Here is a 14,807-nt window from a genome sequence, read left to right on the forward strand (position 1 = left end):
CAGAGGGAGAGATTTTTTTCTCTGCAGCCGGCTCGCCTCGTTGTCAACTTTAAAATACTTTAAATAATGTACTTTCTGACCCGCAGTGAGATTGCACAATAAAGCTGTGGCATGTCGGAGCAGCAGTGCTCGGCGACGCTCTGGTCCGTTCCATCGTTGAGTAACTAATCTACACTCTAGCGCTATTAGTACCAAGCGCTAACGCAATGTGAATTCGAAAAAGGGCTGTAACCATGACGACAGATCCATAGGCCGAACTGCCAATCCGTTGACACAAAAATGCTAATAAACATCTTACATTTTGGGAAAGGGAAAAACGGGCGTCATATTTTGTATACAACTGTAATACAGTACAATCAAGTGAACACAATATCCAGTTCAAATGCAAAACATGCAGGGTCAAGAAGTAAAATAGTTGAAATACAGAAACCGATTTAACAATTGACAGTTTAAAAGAAAACACATTACCCAGTAGGACAAATCTTTCTATTGATGTTTGTTGGCACTGGTCTGTCTTTTTCTTTATTTTCTACCTTGCACCTCCTTCCTTTATTTTCCTGATGCTGGAATTTGCCATCCTTGGAGTCAAATGACTTTAAAAAATGTTTACGTACTATCATAGTACAACATTAAAGAAGCATCCAATATTTTTTTTACATTTGATATGTCTTTCAGTTGTGATAAGTTGTGCTTTTATAGGAGCCTCTGAAGGTGGCATTCCAAAGCTAGGGCCTCCCATATCTTAACTACTATCTTACTATATAATTGACAATAGCTCCGAAAGTTCGTCCGGGGTAAGCAAGCACAGGATCACTCCATTTGCCCCGAAACTTGACACAGACTGTTGATTAGGGATGGGCAATATTATCGATTTCGCGATATATCGCGATATTTTATTTCGCGATACTGTATCGATACTCCAGTATCGATATCGCGATTTTTTTTTGTTGAAAAAAACATTTTTAATTTTTTTTTTTTTTTTTTTTGCTTTTTCAGATACAGGCTTTATGAAAAACATTCAAAGAACCTATCACAGATCTGCAGCTACCCAATATGTAGTGTGTATATATAAACAATATGTAGTTGTGATATATGTATATATCGCAATATATCGCAATATGTGGCAATATATCGCAATATGTCGCAATATATCGCAATATATCGCAAAATATCGCAATAAATTGCAATATCGTGATATGACCCACGTATCGTGATACGTATCGCAATATAATCGTATCGTGACCCAAGTATCGTGATACGTATCGTATCGTGAGATTGTTGCCAATACCCATCCCTACTGTTGATCAGAGCTGTTGCTATGTTTTAGGCATCTTACCCCACCTCGATCTGTGATCAGACTCTCGGCTTGATCGATTCTCTGATTTGCCTATCAGACCCTCAGCTTGATATGGCAGGTTGCCATAGCAACCATATACAGGAAGTTTGACCTCTTTATCACAATTACGGCAAACTCAAAGAGTGGTGGTGTACTAGCAGACATACCTGACCCACAGAAGGAGCCACTCTGCGTCACTCTGTGTCAATCCATGCTACATGGACCCTGTGGGACAGCCAACCCTAACAGCCCCGGCATGGTCAATAACAGCTTCCCTAAAGACTTCTGTGACAACACTCGACTGCCTCATGATGGCCATGGTTACCCACTGTACAGGCGGCCTAATGACCGAGGTTGGGAGGTTGGGACTAGAGGTTAGGCAAAGCAAACCTCCCTCCCCGCAAAGCAAAGCGGGGAGGGAGGAGAGGAGAGGAGGAGAGGAGAGGCCAGAGGGGCCGGACTTCGCATGACGTGTGTGCAGAGTGACTAGGCCAGTGCTGTCTGGACCAACCTCGGATCGGGCCTAGATATGAGGGCCGCGAAGCGGCCCTGACATCTAGTTATTATTATTGCCATTATTCTTTCTGAATAAGGCAGTCACGTTGATGTCATCATTACTAATGGATGAACCATGAATAATCGCATTCATTATTTCACATGAGTTGGGACAGTAAGGAGTCTTTGATATCCTGAGATAAATTGTCGACACAATCACACAGTCATGAATAGTTATGACATTTTATCACATTTTAACGGGATAAAAGCCGATTGACGCAGTAACATGCATTATACATTTGACACAATGCATTTTCATACATGAATTCAGTTTCTTATCAAGTGGATCCTTTCTGTCAACTGATTTTCCATTTAGGCAAAGCACAGGGACAGTAAAATGTATTCAGCGTTGATATATTCAAAAAGCAGGGTTGATTTACATTTGTATGATATATCTACCGATGGAGCTATCTACATACCCGTGTTCATCTGTTTCTCTCTCTTCTCCTTTCTGTTTCTGTCTCTCTCACCTTGTCCCTGTCTTTATATGTTTCATTATTTTGTTTGTCTATCTACCTGTGTGACCATTTCTTTGTCTCACCCTGTCCCGCTATCTCTGTCTTTCTTTCTCCTTTGTTTTGCTATGTCTTTTAATCTGTCTACCTGACTGCTTACTGTATGTCTCTGTCCCTCTCCCTGTATCTCATTCAAATAAAAGCGAATCATCCTGCTAACACGGTTAGCAGAAAGGTTTGCAGTTTGTTGTGTTTACAAAGACATGACTCGTTACACCAGGGTCTGTTTAGAATCCATAATAAGTGAACAGGTTTGTTTTCATTCAAATCCTGACTAACGTAAGAACAAAGACGGGAGAAATTATAAGATCGTTGGAAAGAATTAAAGAAAATCAGAAAGAAAGGCCACTTATTGCCACTTTAATGGCGACGACAAAGTGATGGGGTCACAACCTGTAGGCAATAAATTGTATTTGTAGACCCCTAATTAATTGAATCCAAAAGGCCAAAGCTGACTATTTCATCCAGAGCAGTATCAGGTGCCTCACTAATGGACCTTTTTCCACTACGGATGTTTGACACATAAATAAATCATACTGTACCCATAACTCATGTTATTACATTCATCTGTTTACCCATTTAAATGTTTGCTGTGAAAAGAGTCCATATGGGAACCTGACACATAAGGAAGGACAAAACAATTGAGGACTTGGTTATGGACATTCCCCAATGTTTTTTATTGTTGCATATGAGCGCAGACTGTATCAGAAAATAAATGAAATTGAGTACCCTCAATCATAAATGGGGGGAAAATGGTTTAGCTAATTTAGAACATTAGTAGGCTAGGTCAGACTTCCAAAAATCTTAACCCCGAAGGCAAATCGTGTTAATATATGACGTACATGTTTTCTATGGGTATTAGTCCATGAGCCAGAGCCCCAAAATTGAGCAATGATTATCGAAAGAGTGGGCAAAACCATAGCTATATTAAATTGCTTATAGGGTCAATATAAGTAAATAAATATATGACCTTTCCACAGGAGCAGCTTTTTCATATTTATCACACATTTGTTATTTTCCCCATACGTACATGACCGGTGAAAAAATGACAACATTTAAACAAGAACTAAATGACAAAAGTCATATTCTACCCGGTGCTCTGTGTGTGTGTGTGTGTGTGTGTGTGTGTGTGTGTGTGTGTATGTGTGATTGTTTTCATAGACCTGATTACTTGTTTTTCGGATTGCTTGTTTCTCATTGAATTGAACATTGAATCTACGATGCTAAACGCTAATAATGTTTTTTATATAAGTGGTGGCAACATTTTTAGACACCACACAGGTCTTCCCAACAATAGCGAAGATTGAAGTCAGTGTGAACATGGCCAAATAATAACTTAATAGCCAAACTAGGTCTAACTAGAAAATGTGCTCCTCGGAGCACAAGTCTCCGCCAGCAGACTTGTGTTGGGAATGTTGGGAATGTTCTAATTCTTATGTTCTAATTCTTACAAAAAATAGAACATGTTACTGTGTCATAGTAACATGACACACTGTCTGTATAAGTGTCCTATCCGTCCTGTCTGTGTAAGTGTCCTATCCGTCCTGTCTGTGTAAGTGTCCTATCCGTCCTGTCTGTGTAAGTGTCCTATCCGTCCTGTCTGTGTAAGTGTCCTATCCGTCCTGTCTGTGTAAGTGTCCTATCCGTCTGTCGGAAAGGCGACATATAACCACTAAATGTTAGCTTGGCTGATGGCACTGATGTCACTTCGGAACGCGCACCGCAGCGCTCCGAAGTGACGCATCTATTTATAGGCCGCTATACGTCATGTGTCTCACTAGCCAATCAGAGCACACTCTTTCAACGTATTGTCACGTGTCACGTGAGGCTTGACCAATGTTAGCTTGGCCGAGGGGGGGGGGGGGGAGAGTGAAGGCGGAGACAATGAAGCACGCTAGCATTTAGGCTAACTCTGCCTGAGGCTGCAGTACAACTTGCACTGTCTGCAACTGTTGCAGTATGAATGAGGGGAGCGGAGGGCGGTTACTGCTGAGGACGGGCCGTCTCCCCATTCGTGTCGCCATTGGCTTAAGGGAGTGAAGGACAGCCAGGACAGCCAATGACAAATAGGTGTCGCGTAGGTGTCGCGGATGACGATGTCTCTGTCTCTCTGTAGACTCAGGCGCTCTTCGAGCACCTGGTAAAAATAGTTATCATGATGAAACTTCCCCAGTTGATTACTTACATGAAGATAATGATTTATCGTATTACAAGTTTTCTGAAATTGTATATTTAAATATGCAAATTAGGCATTTAGTTCCTGAGCCAGAGCCCCAAAATTGAGCCAGATATTGAATATTCCCTCGTTAAAAACCTTTGACTCAAACATCTTAACATTAAATGAAATAAGAATGTTGACTCTGGCTTTGTCCAATGTTCCAATGTTGATTCTGGAAAGTTATGCAAATTCGGGCATATTTTCCTAATGCCTAATTTGCATATTTAAATATACAATTTCAGAAAACTTGTTATACGATAAATCATTGTCTTCATGTAAATAATCAACTGGGGAAGTTTCATTATCATAACTATTTTTTAAATGTTGTCATTTTTTCACCTGTCATGTACGTACTGTATGGGGAAAATAACAAAATGTGTGATAAATATGAAAACGCTGCTCCTGTGGAAAGGTTATCATATATTTATTTACTTATATTGACCCTATAAACAATTTAATATAGGTATGGTTTTGCCCACTCTTTCGATAATGAAATCTTGTCTACTATATTAAGGGGAGCTGAATCCACACTCCCACCCACCCAGACCCCGCTCTATCCACCTGGGGGCCACCCCAGCCCTGCTACACTCACGTTGTGCAGAATAAATGAGTACAAGCAACAAGTGGGTTCATCGTCTCTATTGGAGTGTGCAGTCCCTTCCTGAGAGAAGCAGTGGGAGGTCTTATTGTCTAAAAAAAAAAAAAAAAAAAAAATATATATATATATATATATATATATATATATATATATATATATATATATATATATATGCTCTGACTCTGTTCCTCTTCACACTGGCATGTTTCATCAAGCTACAGTATGACGGGGTGCACTGGACATGGCGTTGACCACATAATCGCAACAGCTCCGGTTCGATTCCAGTCTGTATTGCATATCCCTCCTTCTCCTTTCCCTCAGTTTCCTCTCTCCCTCAGTTTCCTCTGTCTAAATAAAGGCCAAACTATGAAGTGTGGGGGAATGAAATCATTTGAATTGTAGTGGAGTAAAAGTTTATTATCCAAATTCAATGTTCTTTTGTGCAAATACTTATTCCCCAAATCAGACTGATGTATAAGGAGCCCTCATGTGACCCCACTGCACCACATTGTGGTGGACAGACAGCTTTTTATATTCTGGTTCAGTGGTCACCTTGAATGATGAGGCAAGGGAGTTGACAAATATTTGCTGACAAATGGCAGCAGTATGCTATTTTATCACTCCTATACTGTTGCCAGGCTGTGAGCCCTGATTGCAAAATGAACGTGTTGTGGAAACTAAATCAAAATTGTCAATGAATATATTAATTTAACCCATTTAATCCGGGAACGCATCTGTGTCATTTTAGATTTGAGCTATAACCATTATTTTATACTTTGGCCTATGCAAAAATAGCTGATATGCAAGCTCAAGGTGCCACGCTCTGAGCTGGTAGATATGCTATTTTTGAAAAATCCTGAACATTTGTGCAAATCTTTGAATACAAATATTTTTTTGAAACATTTTTAACTCAAAGCCTACCTTCTGGAGGTCCCTGGAACAAAATATTTTACAAATGTTCGCATTAAAAAATAAATATATTCAAAGATTTGCACAGGTTTTCACGATTTTTCAAAAATAGCAGATCTACAAGCTGGGAGTGCTGCTCTCTGAGCTTGTATATCTGCTATTTTTAAATAGCCAAAGTATACAATAATGGTTAAAGTGGTTAAAATCTAAAATGACGCGGTATGCATTCCCGGTCTTAATGGGTTAACCGCTGGAGGAACACGAACCTTTGATGCGATCGACGAGCTGCTTTTCCACTGCCATGTCGTCTTATCTGTCTGTGTCATCTCCAAGTCTGTCTGAGATGATGGAGCTGTTTAATAAGATCCATTAAATCATTAACTCTTTGTCCTCATCTAACACAAAATGTCTCTTTCTGTCTTTCACAGACAGTGGACTTGTTGAATAAGCAAATCCGTAAAGGCATGGTGAACTACTACGATGATTTGGACTTCAAAAACATCATGGACTTTGTGCAGAAAAAGGTAGAGCGACACTCTTCCCACTCATCACTTGTTTTTGTCTGTGTTTATTTATGAGATTACTTTGTCCAGGGAAAACAGAAAAAGGAATCGCAAAATCCTCAGTGTTATCCATTTGTATCTCTGAGATTGTACACACGTAACCAAATGGACCCTTACATTCTTTTAACATTTTTTTATATATGACCAGAAAGCATGCGTACAAAAACATAATGTTGCACACAGTAGTCAAAATGATAACACAAAAAAGCCCAAGAGCTTATTTCCATTGTGGACCTATTGATGTAAATGTGTGACCTGGAGGGGGGTAGCAGAAGGGAATTAATACAATAAAAAAGCAATATAAAGAACATTTTCGTATAAACAAAATACTATTAAAATCAGGACCAGCTGGTATTGAGCAACCTCTTTAGGGTGGACTTAAAGCCATCCATAGTGTTAATTGACTCGATACTTGCTGGCAACCCATACCAAATGACTGCTGCTGTGAAAATGTCCTTTCCCATTGAAGTCTGTGGAACTACCTCTCGGGGTGTGGTCATCACTAACCCTGGAAAAGTAATAAATATTAGGGATTCACATTGTTCACAATCCGGAACCATACACATTTTGATAAGCGAAACTCTCCTCCAACTCTGAGCCACCCGAGTCTAATAACATGAGCAGGAAGGAGATGAGTTCTGGGATGGAGTTTAAGGAATCAACCTACCGGTAACCTTATTTTGGGTTGTCTGCTATTTATTTTGTAGGATCTTAGGTTTTGATCTAACTTTGAGAGCCATACTCTGTCTAGGTAGTTTGCATTTATTCACAGAACTTAGCCTTTTGTTTCAGAACATTGAGTCTGGTTTCGCTGAAGAAAAAAACTAACGAGTTGGGACACAGTGTTGCACAGAACCAATGTCTGCTTTGCATGTAAATCAGATCTATCTATATATTGGACACATATATTGTGTCTGTTTATGTGGTGTAGGAGTACAGTTAATCAAACTATTCAATGTAATAGATTTATGTAAAAAGAAATGTAATAAAATAATAACCCTAACCCTATTTAACCTTTTTTTTTCTTGTTTTCTTTTAAATACCGTTGCAAAAATAGTTTAGTTTTGCCCAACAACATTGGGCGACAAAGTATAAAATAGGGCATAAGTGGTTAATCAGAATAATAGATTTGATAACATGTATTTAAAAACTCCAGTAGAATGTTTTTCGCAACGATACGTTGAGGTATTAAAAGAAATGTGCTCCTCGATAATTTGATTAATCAAAAAAGTAATTGATAGAATAAAATTGCATCCCTAGTTAATTAGTTTCTGTGTACATGCACACAGGCGTTGATGTTCATGTGTCTCTGCACATGTGTGATTGCATGAATCAGCTTAGTTCACATGTTGGCATCACACCATTTGGTAAATCTGGGTCGCTAATTAATTAATACATTGGTGTGGGGTTTTGGTGGCCACTTTTTGCTGTTTTACTTGGTGGTTTGATCATTTATGAGCTGTCATTGTGGTAGCAGCGAGACATCTTGAACATGTAAGAGTTGAACATGAATGTCAGTCTGCTTAATAGCCCGTGTAGATTGAACCATTAGGATCGTGTTCGTATGTGATTGGAAGGTGTGTGAGTGCCTGTTAAACTACTGTGATGCCCCATTTCAGTCAGACACCCAAGTCAAGATGAAAACCATTTATTGCAGTGATACTGCTTTGTATTTGGCGGCGTGGCTCTGCTCCTGTGACACTTTGTGAATAATTTGTTCAAGGTTGACACAGACTGAGATCACAGACCCTCAAACACACTCCCGGTAGGGTGCAAAATTGAGCAGAGCCACACATATTAATCTATGATATGATTATCTGAGAGTAGCATCAAGCTTGAAATAAAAAATGGAATCCAGGCAAGCATGTGAACCATTCCCATCGGCGGTGTTGTGAGCTTGTAGATAAGCTATTTTTAATGAAGAGATTTGGTGTAGACTAGAGGGAACAAAATGAGGGGAAGTATGGTCAGCAAAGTATATTAAGCACTATAAACTATATGCTTCTCCTCCTTGTTTCCCTCTAAACCAAATATACTTTTAGTGCTTAATTCCCATCAGTGTCTTAAGTCATGCCATTATGCTGACACAGTGCTAATAAAGGATTGATATTGAGGTGCAATCAGAAGCACTCGGAGGAGATGAGGATGAGATAAACAAACATTATTATTTTATTTATTTTACCTCATTTATTCGTCACGCTCCCGGCATGTAATGACCTTTAGTCCTTATCCTACCGCAGGGGTTCTCAACCTTCGTGTGTGTGTGTGTGTGTGTGTGTGATTGTGTGTGTGTGTGTGTGTGTGTGTGCGCGCGCAACATACGTTTTTCAGAGAACTCTCGTTTCCAAAACATTTTTAGATGGGGGGTCCATGGCCAAATACATATCAATTTGGAGGTCCTTGCCACGAAAAGAGAACTACTGATTTAGAAGGCATTTGTAGAATCGGCCTCAGGTGTTAATGAGTTACGGCATGTTCAGACCACTGTGGTTTGCAATAGGCCGGGATCAGCTCGTTTCACAGGTTTTTCTGGTCCTGTCTAGAGTGGATATAACTTTGTGTCACCAGGCGGGCGGAAACGAGAGATTCTGTGCTCCTCCAATTACACGGCTTGGTTGAATGCTTGATTGTGATTGGTCAAACACTGAATTCAGCGGTCTGTCATTTTTGAATAATGACCGCTGAACTCAATGACAGACCGCTGTCTAATCAAAGACTCAGAGCGCCTGTCTCATATCAATCTGCGTTGCTTGATTTTGTGCCGTATCCAACATGGCAGCTGTTACCAAGTGGGATTGTGTATAGGCATTTTAGTCAGTGGAAAACCCTTTAAATGTCATAGATCGACCAGGAGGCAGGCTTGCAGGTAAAATAATATAATTTATTCCAGGCCTGGACAACAATAGGAAATAACAAAAGAAATAAACAACTCAAAACTCAACAGAACATAATAACAGATAGGTAAGGTGTCAACCTCTCCCCATGGCAGCCCCCACTCTACTGAGCAGCTCTCCTTTATATAGTCTATGCAGACCCCACCCATGGCTACAATCAACCAACCCCGTGCATTCGAAATCCACCCAAGCTGCTCCCCATGTAGCATTAAGCAGCTCCTCAGGCTTCAAGGCAGCCTCCCCTTTACAGCATCTGATAAATAGATAAACACAAGTATATTAGATTCCATGTCACAACAGAATGTGCACCTTCTGTGGGACTGAGAATCTACAAGTTATACAAAACAGCATCACATACAATAAATGTGTAATACTAGTAAATTAGTCAAGCTGCTCTGTCACAGCAGCTACTGTATGTAAACAAACATATGATGTAATTAACAGTTAAACATTGCTCTCAAGAATGTTTTTGAAAACATTTGAATTAAGAAATGGACAATGCAGTAACGGTATTTTATCTACACTTCCTGTTGTTTTCCGAGGCGACTGCATTGCACTGGACGCACCTGGCATAAATTAATGGAATATTTTCATTACCGTAAGCAATGAAATCCTTTGCTTTATTGTTACTTTTAGGTCAATTTATTCATTTCTTTATTAAGTAGCCGTTAGATAAGAGGGATAATCAATGGGGAGCAGGTCATTATTGAGAAATAATATAATCACCCTGTTGGGGTTTATTGCTTAATAATGACCGGCTTCCCATTAATTATCCCTTACTTATTATATTGTGTACTCTACAAATATTAAATAGCTGTACGCTCTCCCTTGCTCTCGTTCGCTCTCAGTTTCTATCTATCTATCTCTCACGGACCCATGCTAGATTATGTGGAGGAAGAGTATTGCTGTTTGATTTTTATTTGAGCGGACCTGTCCAGTGTTTCCCATTAATTAACTAGACTGTGGCAGTCCGCCGTAGTCTAATTTGTCCGGCCGGACCCACCATAGTCTCATAATGAACCGATTTTATCATTCCAGATATGAACATGCAAGATATTAACGTCGCAAAAGGGAACAATATGAATGTATTAACGGTGCTCCTGGATCAGACATGATGAGGATCCAGGCACTCAATTGTTGGATTGGAGGAAACAGCCTTTTATTAAAACAAGGCAGGCGCCAACATGTTTTGACCTCAAGCGGTCTTCATCAGGATGAAATTAAAACAAACGGACAGACTCATTAAATAGGGCTGGAACATTAGTTAGTAATTAAACAAGTAGCCAAATGCACGTGGATGCATAGCAATTAATAGATTGTAATTACACAGGGACAACTAATCAACATTATTAGAAGCTGCACGTGAGTGCATAACAACCAAGTAAATTGACTACTTAGAACATGAGTGTCATTGCTGTTGTGACATTGACTGAAGTGCCTGGCCATGGGACAGTTCAACACAAAATAATGAATAAAAAAAAAATCAGTACTTCACGTCAAGTCTGATGAAAGTAAACGTTTGTCGCTGCGTGGCCCTCCCGTCTAGCAGCCTGGGCCGCACATCAGAGACAGAGACAGCAGAGCGTATTGACGTTCATTGCAACACGGGTGTTTCTGTCGACACGCAAATCGAAAGCGAAACCAAACTGCAACATGCGAAGCGAGACCTAACTTGTTGGAGAGGCAGACAGAGAAACAGCTTGGAGACGCAGACAGCCACGCATGCGCAGACCTAACTTGTTGGAGACCCAGACACGCAAACAGCTTGGAGACGCAGACAGACAGCCACGCATGCGCGCGACTCTATTGTATATTAGGATGTATATACACACACACAGGCCCCCACCTGCAATTGATTAGCAACTGATTACAACGGGACCGCAGTGCCGCTTAAAAAGACAAGCATATGGCAGTAGGGAGACGGCAATAAGGCAGTACGGAGGGAGTCGGTAATAAGGCTGCATAAGTCAGTAGGGAGTCTATTGACCTGTAGGTGGCACACTTGGGTGAATACAACATTTCTCTGTCCGGTGGATTATTTTATTTTCTGGCAAAAAAGTGGGATTTACACAAAAGGTGGACTGAGAGTCTTTCTTTCAAGACACTCTTTGTTACTGTGAGTAGTAGCGAATGTATATTTATTATTTTTACTGAAGTGTAGACTGACATCATGCTCCCATTCAAATGAGGAAAACATACGTACAGTCGCATAGTGTCAACGCTATGTATGGACTATAGCTAAGAGTAAGTTTGACTTACAAATGTGCAACATTTTAATCCAGGGAGGACCCACAGTCTCAAAAAAACGCTCATCCAACATGGTTGACCTTTACCATTTACCAGCCCTCGCTGTGTTGTAATGGAGATGTGACATTTATTTCCCAGATCTGTGCCTAACGATGGCTTTGTCTTTAGAAATGGAATAGAATGTCAGTAATGTGGCCTTTATTGCTCACACAGGGAAATTACACAATTAATCAAAAAGTGTAATCCCAATATTGACAGCAGCATCATCTTACAATACATGCACCGAATCTCTGTATGTATGTCTTCAATAAATTGCGTAGACACAGCTGTGTGTCTACATGACATAAAGACAAATCTGATATACAGTAGATCAAGTAGTAATACACTTATCTATGCACATTTGTGCATGTAACCGTATATGAGCTAAAACAAGCATGATTATTTACAGATGATTACAGCTCCCCCCGTGTTGAGGGCTCTGACAGCCTGAGAGAAAAGAGCTCTTCCCAAGCCTTTGAGCCCCAGGCTGTGCTGCACCTCAAGTACAAGCCAGTCTGCATCGTCATTCACAGTCCATTAATGTTTGTTCATTTTATTTAGTTTAATCAGTCACCCTGTCAGTAGTACATGCAGTTGTTCTTTCAGTCAGTCAGCACTCAGCAGGCAGTTTATCTTGAGACATTGAGTTACTGCAGCCATCTGTGTGCACTACTGGCTACCGTTGGGTTAATTGACCTCTGAAGAGCTTGGAGAATGAGTTTCCACCCACAGCTGAGAAGAGAAGGGCAAACCGCAGTGGGGAATGAACAGTATTGGGGGAAGAGGACATTATGTTGAGGAGGGAGAAAATCTCTCCTTTCTACTATGGGATGTGACAGATACAATATTTGGTGGGAGGAAAGAAGAGTGGTAAGACAGATTAAATGATGGAATCACTGCTTTGTATTTGATTTCACAGCCAGTAATTTTCAGTGAAATCAATGAAACATTCACAGCAGTTATCCTTAACAGCCAGGCATCTGTTATGGTTGTGTAGTGTACATGCCAGTAGTCTATGTTGTGAATGTGCCATAGTCAAATAGGGTCATTAATCCGAGAACAAAACAGAAAGTGTGTGTGTGTGTGTGTGTGTGTGTGTGTGTGTGTGTGTGTGTGTGTGTGTGTGTGTGTGTGTGTGTGTGTGTGTGTGTGTGTGTGTGTGTGTGTGTGTGTGTGTGTGTGTGTGTGTGTGTGTGTGTGTGTGTGTGTGTGTGTGTGTGTGGCGTGAGAGAGCCTCCTACTCTGCAGTGTACCTACTGACTATTGGCAGCAACACATATCTGCTCTGGCGTTTTAGACATTCTGCCTGGATGTTGCCAGGTGGTAGGCGTGCTACCTAGCTTTCTAATAACGATAATTATGACTACCACCAAACAATAAACCAGTGCCCAGGAATCCACCACTTACAGCAGGGAAAAATCGCTCAAATTAGTGTTTGTGCAATGGAAGAATTTTCAGGTGGGCACCGGGCAGCTATGTGATATGTGTAACATTTTAGCTTAAGTGAGTTTGAAAACACTATTTCACTTTCAGCAAGCACCAGTTCAGTGTCAATGACAAATGTGCTTAATTTTTTTTTGCATTGCGAGGTGTTGTGAGCTTGTAGATCAGCTATTATCACACAATATTTATCTGTGGAACCAAGTCGAACTAAATTGTATGCCTCAACAATTCCAAGTGCTTGTCAGGGTGGGGGGTCCCCAGTTTAAATATTATTTTGGGCGGTCACAGCCTGAAAAGTTTGGAAACCCTTGACCCTTTAGTGGATGTTCTCCGCTGCAGGGAAATTAGGATAGCATACAGTAAGACACTCTGTCAAGGCCACCACAACCTAAAATGTGATTTGCATTCTCTCCTACGAGTGTTGAATGTTTTTATTAAACCTTATTTAACGACAGCCACTGTAGGTTTTGGAAACACAGCCAACAGCTTTGGACATTAATTACTTCATAAGTATTATGCTTTCCTGTGACCCTCCTTTTGGGTCTGAAAACCAGCACTTGGAAATACTGCCCTGTGAAACCATGCCAATGAGAAGGAGACTTATGCAGGCATACTGATCATACTGCTTGTCAAAGAGAGCAGCCTCATATTTATTCATTTATTCCCCTGTACTCCAGCGTACATTCAGGAGAACGGCTCTTTTTGGCAAAATGATTTGGTGTAGAGGAAAATACTAGTGGACCCACTATAGAGCCCTTGGGGACCTTGGTCTACTAAGTACTGTATATAGGATTTAAGTGGTTAAGCCTGATTCGCGAATTGTGACGCGTTGTGAGCTTATAGATCAGCTATTTTTGGTGCGCAAGAGCATCGTATGACGGAGTATAAATTAAGCATTACTCCTATCTCTGTGGCTTTCTCACTATCTGTCTCTCCCCCTCTGTCTTTCTTATGAATTTTCTCCATCACTTTCTCTGCCTCCCATGGAAACTGGTGTCTCAGTGAATAAGTACAAAGCACAGCTAATATTATGACTGTTGGTTTCTTATGAATACCATTGTTGTTTATTGCGTTGTCTGCGCACCAAGATAGCTGGGAGTTAGGCATTCAGTCTCGGAGAAATGGAAATCAGACAAAGCCGGATTTCTGAAATTGCGGATTAGAACTCAAAGTAGATTATAAACCTGCATCGGGCGCAGTGGTACAGTATCTGCCGTTCTGTTCGAATCCACCGTGGACCGTGGTGTAGCCGGCTTTGTCGAGCGTCTATACGAACACAATTGGCCTGTGTTCGGGGGAGGGAAGCCGGGGGGGGGGTAAGCAGGGCGGGGAGGGTGATATTTATCACTGCACGTAGTCCTACAGGCTGGGGTGGCACCTGTCATCAGGGAACGTTGGGTGGGAGGAGTAGGACGAAGGTTCGACGTCCTCCCGGTGGGGGCTTTCACTGGCAGGTGAGTCAGTAGGATGCAACTGCAGTGACGACACAC

General features: G+C 40.8%; 1 protein-coding gene across 2 annotated transcripts in view; it reads left to right on the plus strand.

Annotated features, from left to right (window-relative positions):
• Positions 1 to 14,807, plus strand: part of tspan15 (tetraspanin 15) — a 48,471-nt gene that overhangs the window by 11,374 nt on the left and 22,290 nt on the right. For both annotated transcript variants that reach the window (XR_014601509.1, XM_084067314.1), the window contains exon 4: positions 6,560 to 6,655. Coding sequence is in view for 1 of the 2 variants with exons in the window: in XM_084067314.1 (XP_083923440.1) it covers positions 6,560 to 6,655 (96 nt within the window). In the remaining variant the exon portion in view is untranslated. The remainder of the gene's footprint in view (positions 1 to 6,559; positions 6,656 to 14,807) is intronic.

The sequence above is a fragment of the Gymnoscopelus microlampas genome, assembly GCF_963454915.1.
Source record: "Gymnoscopelus microlampas genome assembly, chromosome: 1".
Taxonomy (NCBI): domain Eukaryota; kingdom Metazoa; phylum Chordata; class Actinopteri; order Myctophiformes; family Myctophidae; genus Gymnoscopelus; species Gymnoscopelus microlampas.